The sequence below is a fragment of the Arachis hypogaea genome, chromosome 13, assembly GCF_003086295.3.
Source record: "Arachis hypogaea cultivar Tifrunner chromosome 13, arahy.Tifrunner.gnm2.J5K5, whole genome shotgun sequence".
NCBI classification, from domain to species: Eukaryota; Viridiplantae; Streptophyta; class Magnoliopsida; order Fabales; family Fabaceae; genus Arachis; species Arachis hypogaea.
The window spans coordinates 145357274-145368337 of NC_092048.1; the positions used below are offsets into that span (position 1 = coordinate 145357274).

The window sequence follows — 11064 nt, forward strand, 5'->3', positions numbered from 1 at the left end:
TATATTAAAATATAAAATACTCATTAAAAATGTATAAAATTATATTTATAAATATATACAAAATATTGAAATCCATAATAGTTGATTTTTTATGCACGTAGCAATTTTGGGCAAACAATATATAATTATATATACACTCATTGTGTTTGCATCAAAATTTGTTTTTGTCTTAGCACACACGCATTAGGCCCAGCTCGAATAAGTTGGGCTATACTATAGCTATCGACAAAAAGGCCCAATTATATTAGGCCTCATATATAATTATGAATGTGTTTAGTCTGTTATGACAAAAAAAAAGTTGTTTAGTTTCATATCATAGAACCCTTAGTCCTTGACCTATCAAGTTGATAGATACCATCACTTGAAAAAATCAATTAAGGTGGTGTTCACGTCAGACATGACCCAAAAATAAAATATAATGTTGAAGTTGATGAATTAAAATTACTTAACGGCTTTAAAATGTTCATTTCTTTAATGATAAAATGAAATGCTCAGGTTCTAAATTATTATTAATTTAGCCTGAAACACACATTGTAGTTTAAGAATTTATTAGTTTGGTTATAGTTGCACAGTTTTGTCACATTACTATTCGCAGTTCCTATTTATCGTGAGTGCTAGAAAAGTTTGTAAATTATAAACTAACAATCAGTGTAATGAAATAAACTATGATCTCATTTTCTTAATAAAGCACCCAGCAAAACAAGCTACTAGTAATGAGTAGACATTATAATTATGAAATATGTGCAAAAGAAAACAAAAATGCTCATTTTACTTGGATGATCTCATTCTCTACTGCTTCACTAATTTGCAGATTATAACATGATGCAATTTAACAGTGTGTGTGACTAACTATACTCTCAAACATTTTATCATTAACTTTTAACAAAGACTGACATCATGGTGGGAACTCCATCAAACTGGTAATGTTTGCACTCTTAAGTGTTTGTACTTTTGCTCTTTGTTGAACCTTTTTGCACTCTCATCATACCCTTGAGATAAAAGGAGCTTTAAGGCATCAACCCCCTCTTGCAATGCCTCATCAATCTGTCCAATTTGGGAACAAGAAATAAATAAATTTACTGTAATGGTGAAAAAAATTGGCTTCATACAAGCTCATCAAATATTAAAAGCTGAAAGGCTGATACACTACAGTGACATGCTATGCCCTATGGTAATGACCTATAGACAGTTAGATACTGCATGCTCTATTGCTAATAATCATTGGCTCACTTTAAGTATTTTGCTTTTGAATTTTCAAATTAGTACAATTATATCAAATCATTGAAGAGCAACACCAAGAATAAAGACAATTCGTTGGCATGTTTATGTGATGCACTATATCTGAGTTGTGGCGGACCCCAACTTTGGCACTGCACATCAAAATGCCAACTCACTATTTTTCTAGTTATATTTATTTGGACCACCATAGATATTCTTGGGTGCTCATTATGAACCATGCTCCATGTGGATATGAAAACAATCAACAAAAATGACTTGATATGATATGGCTAGCTATTAATTTAAACACCAATTTAAAATGGCATTTTTCTAATTGGTTGGGAGCAAAATACACATCATGCTCCAAGAGCACCTAAGAATATAGTACTTGGACATCAATTGCACCGAATTGAGAACTTGAGGAGCAATACTGCGTCTAGCTGTTACAGTATTGGAACCCAAAATGTATTTAACAATAAATGATAACTTACTCGTTGTCTAGCTGTTACATTGAATTTTTGAAGCAAGAATGCTTTAGGATCCATTTGCCCAGGAGGCCTTCCAATCCCTAACAGGAGACAAATTCAATATAAGTATGATGGTGATAATAATAAAATTTAGGGATAAAGAAGAAACAACTTTGCAACAAAACTAACCGATTCTTAGCCGAGGAAATTCTCTATTTCCTCTAAAGTGATAGATAACACTCTTCAGCCTAATTCAGTAAGAAGTGAGAAGCGAGTACAAGATAAATAGTAGAACTTGGGAGAAGAAGCTGAATATAAAAAATTCAGAGCTCAAAAGATGCAAAATTATATTTCATGAATTCACGTTCCCAGAACAACCCGTCCCCCAAGCCTAAAAAATGTTATTGATTGTAAACATCAGTTTGGTTGCTTCAGATAATTAGGGGGAAAAAATTACTTTTCCTCTTCACCTGAATCAGTGAAGCAGTAAAAAAATATCATAGATAACATATTGCCTGTTGACAAACACAAATGTGATGAACAATGATGACCCTTTGAGTCTAATGCATACAATATACTGATTCATTTCTTGAAAGATAGTCATCCACTATAGAGAGCAAATGCAAATTTCTTTTTCGAGTAAACTAGCATTTCTAATCATAAATGTTTTGAACGTTGACAAATTAACTGCGAAAAAAGAAAATTAAAGTTGTATCCATAAAAGATGTGTTCCGGTTGACAAAATTATCCAAATACTAAAGAATTATACAAAATTTCCAAACTACCCTTTTTTTAATCCTAATTTTATTCACAAATCTATCCCATTCTTAACCCTAGTCAATTCCAGTTCTTTATTCCTCCCTCCCTCCTTCCCCCAACACTGTCACAACCTTCCTCAAATCCCACGAGACTCACTGTCCCATTGTTCATTCAATTTTGTGTGTGAGAGATTGTGTGTAGCATGGCAGAGGAACTGATAAAGAATTTTCGAAGCTCTTTATCTTCTACCATCACTCAACTAGCCTCTATATCGCAGTCCCAAATTGAAAGTTTCTAGTCCTTGCAAATTTTATAAAAAAACTTTTAGTTCTATCTTCTCTTGGTTTGAAAGAAAGAAAGAAAAAAGAGTGCTGATTTGCCCCTCATATTAATACATATTTTCTATCTCTACTCTCACTGTGTGTTGGTACCATGCAGCTCTTCCCCACTACTACTGCAACAACAACGCACACCTTTGTTTCTCCTCTATCTCTTAATAAATCTGGTTCTTTTTTCTATTCATGTGATGAATTGTTTGATTGTTTCCTTCACAGGAGACTAGAAGGAAAGCCATAGACCTTACAATTTGCTTGATGCTACAATAGAGAAAAAACAGTATCGAAAGAGGAAGGGTTGAGGGAGGGATAAAGAACTGGGATTGACTAAGGTCAAGAATGGGATAGATTTGGGAATAAAATTAGGGTCAAAAAATGGTAGTTTAGGAATTTTTTATAATTTTATAATATTTGGAAAATTTTGTGAATCGAAATTTATCTTTTATAGGTATAACTTTAATTTTATTTTTTTGTGGTTAGATTTGTCATCGCTCAAAATATTCATTGTTAGAAGTCGTAGTTTACTATTTCTTTTCCAGTATGTTATCTGTATTTAACAAACATACTGATATCTAGAGGAGTAGGTGCATGTATAAGGAAACAAGTTCCCGATGATATCACTGTAAACTATATTTTTCAAAAAGATAGATAAATAAAAACTTCCGTATATGCAGACAACAAATTTTCTTCATAACTATCATTACCCTTTGTGGCTTCCATGGCCCCCTTTGTCATTGAGACGAAGCACCCCACATGGCAAATTCAAGTCATCGTGGAACTACAACCCAAAAAACCTTGGTTAGATAAAGAATATCATACCTATTAACCTTTCATCTATTAGGCGCTAGAAAGCAAAGGTGCATGGAATAACTTACCACAAGCACATGATTAAGAGGTAGTTTGTAATAAGCAGCCAGCGGTTCGGTCTGCAGTACAAGGAAGGCAATATTATGATGCTATTAAACAAATAATTAGCACATGGCTATATATACAAGCTAAACAGCAATGACACTAGCAAAATAGACAATAGGGAGCTAACTCAAAAATAGAAACATTCCATGTAACTATATTAGTATACTATCATATGATCCCAGCAAGAACTCAGCACTGAAAATACAAATAAAACCAATAAATGAATGGGAAGTCATCTCTCATTTCTTGATTACATATGATAATACCACCTACTTGACTTCTCTTTCCTTTTTCCTCTTCTCCGTTTTATATGAAAATGAGGGCAGGTTAATTGTAACAGCAGAGGACAGCTATTTGACAAATTACAAATTTATGTTCTTCTCTCAAAGCGCTTTCCTGTTACTTCAAATCTCCAATTTGAATTAATAGTATCGTAGCAAAACTATTACTCTAAGGAAACCACCACAACTGGCCTAAATCCTCTAAGGAAACTCCAAGGAAAATGGACTGCCAAAGGCCAATCAATAAACAATTGTCCCTCAATTTAGTTTGTCAACTTAAGAAACTGAGTAAATAATCAAAGGCATTGAAGGTTAAGGTAATTTTGGCATCAGTAACAAAAGTATCTTGATGCATAAACAAAAAGACCCGCGGGGTGTTGTTAAGAACATCTTAGTTGCTTACTGATTCACCACTCAAATTCATATATGTTTGAGGCTTGGCGAGGAAAACAGGGATATCACCAACAAAACCTGCAAATGACAACCTCACCCTAAAACTCAAGAAATCCAACATACGCTGAAAGAGAAACAAACAAATACAATAATGAATCCAGTGCGAGGGACAAACCCTTTCCAAAAAGAGCTTTGCAATGGACTGTATCCATAGGAATTCCTACTGACGAAGCAAATGCATCAATCATCTCAAATCCCACCTGCACAGGATGGTTAGTGGTAACTAGAGAAGCGCAAACTAACAGAAAGCAAAACAAAGCATTTAAACGTACATTGTGTCTAGTTCCTCTGTACTTGTCACCAGGGTTTCCGAGCCCCACAAAAAGCCATGGGAGTGGAGCAGCAGCAGAGGAGAAGCACTTTCTGCTTAGCCTATTAAGCATATAATAATTCAAAAAAGAAAAACCAAAAAAAGCTGCAGCAACAACAAGGAAATAGAATTGAAATCAGTTTCACAAAGCTGCACCTGCTTAATTCAAATTATAGGGGAAATAGAATTGGATGCACTGTGGAATTTCTGCAATACCTGAAAACCTGAATGAGCAGACGCTGTTCCTCTTCAATCTACAACCCACATCAATCTGAATTTGTGTTCTGTTACCAGGAAACTATTGAAGCTCAGTGGTGAACAACTGAACTCGGTAAGTAATCCTACGTATACAAATCAAAACAATGATCAAAAGAATGCATTTCGGTTTTTCCAGTTTCCCCAAACAATTTGTAACAGTGACCAAAACAATAATAATAATACTCTTATAGATACTGACTAAGCCTTTTTTTTTATTTAATTTATTTATGTGATTGAAGTCATTGAACCAAATTTATTTACATCTAACTAGCTATCACACTAACTCCCTACTGACTGAATCTCCATCCTTCTCCAGTGAGAGCAACGAGCTCCACTATCCTCCAACAGCGAGAGGCCAGAGGAGTTAGTGATGAGGACGAGGACGGGGACCAACAGGGGTTAGGGACGAACAGCGGCCATAGGAGAGGACGAGGAGCTTACCGTCGACGACGCCGAAGAAGCAAGCAGAGACGTCATTCGGCGGAGACCGGAGAGGCGAGGCCACCGGCAATTTTTGGGCGGCAACTCAGCGATATAGATGTAGCAGTAGCAAGGAGCCAGAGAGAGGGACCCGGGCGAGGGGAGCGTCGCCGTCTGTGTCAACGCCGGCGACAGCGGCGGAGAACGTTGCTGGGCCGGAGCTGCTGCTGCTAGCGGGAGTGAGGAGGAAGTAGGACGAACTGAATCTGGGGCTGTTAGGTTTCGAAATTAATATTTTCTTTTTTAAATTCAAAACAACGCCATTTACAGTTAAAAAACAAAAAATCTAAAGTCTAAAGTAGTCAAAGTGGGGCTAATTTTTTTAGTTATCTAAGTTTAAAATGTGTTATTACAATTATGAAAAAATGATGTGTTTTGTACGGATACCGAGATAATTTTTTTTTTAATTAAAATTCACAAATCGAAAGCTCAAATTTTGTTTTTTGAAATAAAATTTAGGGTCAAATTTGGAGCAATAGAAAAATTTGAGCCTCAAATTTGTGTGGACTCAAATTTTTTTTAAAGAATAAACAAATCGGTGAATCAATTTTGTGAAAAAAAAAATTATAAACTACAAATTTGACCTTTAGATTTATATTTTTTTTAAAAAAATTTAAACCACAAATTTGACTTTGTAGTATAAAAAAAAAAAAAAAATCCACAAAATTGTGCCTCAAATTTGTGATCATCCTATACAAAAAAAACACACAAATTCTCCACATTATTTAAAAACACCACCACAATCTCAATAATAAAAATAAAAAGTGTCAAACTGGTTCTTTTGTATTGGTTTCGAAAAAAAGATAAAATAAGACATTAAAAATAAAAATTTGTATACTTATATTTTATTTAGTAATCAACTAAAATAAATTATAAAAATTTAATTTATTGATATTTTTATTTAAAAAAATTTAGAAAGAAAAATATAATCATAAGAATAGATAAATACCCTTTTCGACCCCTGATCATTTGTTCGTGGGACATGTCACACCTTTATCATCACTAAACCTCAACCAAGTCCCCCCATCGATATAAGTAAACCGATCGACTTCTGTGATCGGTTGCAAACCGGTAACCTGTATGATGTGTCAGTTGGAGGCTGAGTTGTCAAATACAAGTGCTAGGTGTCATTGGAAATTGTTGCAGGGACTAAATACTCTCTCCCTACAACTGAAACGTCGTCGTCACATGGGGTTCATAATCCCTCCTTTTTCGTACGATTCAAAGGGTTTAGGGTTTTAATCTTTATTCTATGGGAGAGGACTCGCAATAGTAGGCATAGGTACTGCGAATTCTGGTTCTTCATTCAGTCGCTAGAAAAGATGCGGTGGGTGTGAGGAGAGTTGGAACAGCTGAATGAGTGCCGAAGGAAGCAGTATGGAAGGAGCATCGAGAAGGCTGAAGAAGAAATTTGCTCCTCCGGTGTACAATTGTGGATCCTACGCCATTTTGTTTGAATCTAGCACTTCAAAAAATCGAAAGAGACTTTTCTTTGGTTTTTCTTATTTTAAGGCAAATTTTGTGTTTAGAGTTTTGTTTGGTTTGATGAGTTATTCTGTAATTGTTTGGAGTTTAACAGTAGGCATCTTTGATATAGAACAACACACGATATTGCAAATACTTTTCTTGGCTAGATGAGTATATTGCCTCTTTTTGTATTGAGAAAGTGCCATAAGATGGAGTTGCAAACTCGACGAAGAAGATGGAAGAAAGAATTGCAGAGATAAAAAAGAAGATGGATGATATCAAATGAGAAGAATAGTGGTGCTCTTAGCAATTAAAAATTATTTGGGTTGATTTTGTTGGGCATTATAATAGGAAAGGGATGTAGTCTAGTTACATATGTATAATGTTAGTATGCTTTTGTTAGTAATATTTTGTAATGGGTACAATTTAGGGATGCATGAAAAATTTTAGACTATGAAATTGTAATAAACTATAGTAAGAAATTAATAGACATTGTGTATTTAGTTATGCATATTTTGTACTTTCCATGATATCTGTATAATTGATTGATAGAATCAAGGTTGAAGGAAACTAAAAACATAGTAACAATGTACATTTAACCAAAGATGATATATTGTCATTTCATAATCACAAGGTATCCAATGTGTAACTCACAAACCATGGGAGGCAACGCAATCAGAAAGTAACTCACAAACTATGTTAGACAAAGTCTTCAAAATAAAACCCACAAACTATGAGACAATTTTTCCAAAAACACACGCCCTTACTTAGTACTAGTTTCCCAAATTCTGGACTAGCAATAAAAAAATAGAAACAACATCAAAAATAGATAACTAAGTGCGATATCTTGTGGTATCCTAGTCAACTAAGTCTGGTTTGGTGGCCTGAAATTTGGTGTTGGAATGAATTTCAATAATTTTGAGAAAGTTCCTCAACTTGCTGCTACCGCTGTTTCTTTGGAGATGGCCTCATTATTTTTTAGTATAGCTGTAGGCTGGCCCGGAAGAAGTTGGACTAGTGGTGCAGGCTGATTAAGACCATAGTTTAGGGGAGGCTGTGGATTCAGAGGACCTGGTGACCTAAAAGTCTTCTACCTAAGCCTGAATCTGGGTTTTAGCTGGGCTGGTGGTGCAAGTGCAGTTTGAGATTGCTATGCAGCGACATCGATAATATGTTGTTAGTTCACACAAAAATGAGTTGAACAATAACTTAAAATTCAAAATAAATAGCATTACCACTGGAGGAGCAGACTAAGTGATAGAAATTTTTGTGAAGTATGTGGCCTCTTTGGCATATTTTTCTTATGCTTCTTGGACTTAGCCTGTTCTAGTTCCAAAAAATAATATGGCAAAATGATACATGAGCACCTATTACATACCAATCATATTTAACTAGTAATAGCCAAGCACAACACTAAACCCCAAAAAAAAAAGCACAGCAAATGTCAGTTCACAGTTCTAACCCTAATTTATTCTAAAGTGGGCTTAGGCTTCAGAGACTTGGGGTTGTTATGAGTCTGGCCAGAGGTTCCACCTTGAAAATGATCATCAACATTTCCATTTTTCAATTTCTGCTCAATTTAACACTTCACAACTCAAAATTCATCAACTTCATCCACAACCTTCCAAATCTTAAGTTATCGTCTTCTAAACTCGTAACAAAACATATCTAATCCTAAGTCATTTAACTCATCCTCAATAGCTTCAAGGCCTAATCACTATTTATAAGTCTTAAACATAAGATAAAGAAGTTTGGAAAGCTAGAAGAACCTTTAAAATGAGGAAAAACAAGCTTTCAACAAAACAGGGGTCTCAAACGTACGCGAACATCTATCCCGCGTACGCACAAGATTGAAACAGGGTGGTTGCGTATGCGAGACTCCCAACCCAAAAGGAATCCCCGTATCGCGTGTTTAAAACTCGTGTACGCATGCCTCGAAATTTCATTCCCGCGTATGCACTTAGTGCCCGTGTACGCGAGATCACTTGGCAGTGGAAAATGCTCACGTCGCGTGCATAGGTTCGCGTACGCGAGCCATAGCAGACTTGGAAAATTGTGAAAGTTGCAGAATTTCAAATTTTTATACCGAACTTCAAATGCACATAACTTCTTTGTTTTAAAATATTTTTCTTCCGTTCTTTAAACGTATAAAATCCCTCGAACCAAATTTTCATTTAAATCAAGTTTCATTCAAAATGAGAGTTCGGAGGCCAAGTTATGTCACGTCAAAGTTTGTCAAAAACAGAGTTTCACAAAAATCAACAAAGTTCACTAGTTTCCAAAACTTCAAAACTAAACCAATTTAAACCACACTCGGAATAACCCAAAGTCTCGTACTAAAAAATTTTCGACAATCTCTGATCTATTCACTATCAAAACCATTCAATTTCACAAATTTACTTAGATCCCTATCAACATCATTATCATAAAACCTAACTACTAATCAAATCCACCAACATCCTTATTCCTCAATTCAATTATCATCATCATATTGGAGTTCCACCACAACAACATCTCAATTCATACCACAATCACAATTCACTTATTTATCATTCATTCAATCGCTCATTCTCATAAATCTCAATTTCAATATTTTATCAACTCATTTTCATTTCTCATAATTACTAAATCTCAATAAGCATCATCAATCCTCAACAACAATAATAATATCCACACCAAACATCAACAATCACCGTCATAATTCATTAAAATCATCACAATCATAAATAACACCAATACTCATCTTATTATTATCATAATTCATATATCACACATTTCAACACTCCATATGCTCTTCATCATCAAACATAATTTCACACACACTTAATCATACACCAACATCATTCAATCTTATCTTAGGGTCAATAAACCTAAATTTCATGAAATATTACATATTACATAAAGAAAATCGAAACCATGCATTGACCGATTTCTAATATGCTCAAATACTAAAACTTGATTCCAACAAGATTCCACCAAAGCCAAACCAAATGCCACAACCAACTCCAAAATCACCAAAGTTAAGCTTCATACAATTTTACGATACATTAATAACTAAAGCTCATAATACACCAAACCACAAGGATATAGAGGTTTCTTACCTTATTCAATGGTGATTGGGAAAAAACTCGACAATTACCCGCTACTAGAGTTTACTTAAACAATCAAAATCACAAAACTTACTCAAAAACCAAACCCAAAATCGCGGAATTGTTAGGGCTAAAAACTGGAGTATGGATATTGACATCTTGCCAACTTTGTTAGCTAGAATTGAAGAGCTCGTCGAGAGCTTCGCGTGGCCACAAACAGATCATCAATCAGAGCACCATAGCTCAAGTTATGGTTTTCGGAAGGTGACAATTAATAGTGACACCCATTTTCTTCTCCTTTCCCTTCACTCACCGTGGCTCCCTCTCTCTAGGGCTGAAAATGAGGTTGTTGACTCATTAATCGAGTTTATATATGTTGGATTTGGGCCCAACCTGAACCCGATCTAACTCGTTAGTATTTTTGTCCTGTTTGGCCAAACTTTTAGAATTAGCACCCGATTTTTAACTTTGAATATTTTTCTAAATTTTTCTACAGTTTTTATTGCTCTCACGCAGTATCAGACAAACTTAAACTGGTACTACTGGCTAATTTATCGGTAGACGTTTTTACGCATATTTCAGCAGAAAAATACTTTTTTCTATTCGAAAAAATTTACTAAATCTGAATTTTATTTTTATATTTTCAAAATAACATTTCTATATTTTTGACCTTATTATGCGCAATTAAATTATTATTTTATTTTATAATCTGGTTCTTACAAAGGAAATGGGGGATTATGAACCCCACGCGATGACAACGTTTCAGTTGCAGGGAATGAGTATTTAGTCCTTGCAACAATTTCCAATGATACCTAGCACTTACATTTGACAACTCAGCCTCCAACTGACACGTCATACAAGCTATCGGTTCGCAACCGATCATAGGGGTCGATCTGTTCACTTATATCGAGAGGTGAGGACCTGGTTGAGGTTTAGTGATGATTAGGGTGTGACATGTCTCATGGGCAAATGTTTAGGGGCCGGAAAGGGTATTTATCCTAAAATTATAATCATAAAAAATTAACAAGAATAAAA

At 34.9% G+C, this 11064-nt stretch overlaps 1 protein-coding gene across 2 annotated transcripts; it reads right to left on the reverse strand.

Annotated features, from left to right (window-relative positions):
• Positions 1–651: 651 nt before the first annotated feature.
• On the reverse strand, positions 652–5745 carry LOC112792694 (peptidyl-tRNA hydrolase, mitochondrial). Of its 2 annotated transcripts, none has more exons than XM_025836019.3 (10): positions 5435–5745; positions 4952–5076; positions 4698–4840; positions 4541–4625; positions 4376–4443; positions 3655–3705; positions 3484–3557; positions 1875–1933; positions 1710–1786; positions 652–1044 (listed from the first exon to the last, which is right to left on the reverse strand). In XM_025836019.3, the coding sequence occupies exons 3-10, from the start codon at positions 4806–4808 to the stop codon at positions 913–915; spliced, it is 657 nt and encodes a 218-aa protein (XP_025691804.1). In that variant the 5' UTR covers positions 4809–4840; positions 4952–5076; positions 5435–5745; the 3' UTR covers positions 652–912. The 2 variants fall into 2 exon arrangements, with proteins under 2 accessions (XP_025691804.1, XP_025691805.1); XM_025836020.3 differs by having other exon boundaries at positions 4952–5019; positions 5435–5717.
• Between the last annotated feature and the right edge of the window lie 5319 nt (positions 5746–11064).

Excerpts from the sequence above, each read along its gene's own strand:
- LOC112792694 (XM_025836019.3), bottom strand. The coding sequence starts at position 4,808 with ATGCTTAATAGGCTAAGCAGAAAGTGCTTCTCCTCTGCTGCTGCTCCA. Across the intron at positions 3,558-3,654 it reads CTCTTAATCATGTGCTTGTG|TTCCACGATGACTTGAATTT; the intron begins GTAAGTTATTCC and ends TTTGGGTTGTAG. Across the intron at positions 1,934-3,483 it reads GGCCATGGAAGCCACAAAGG|GCTGAAGAGTGTTATCTATC; the intron begins GTAATGATAGTT and ends TTACTGAATTAG.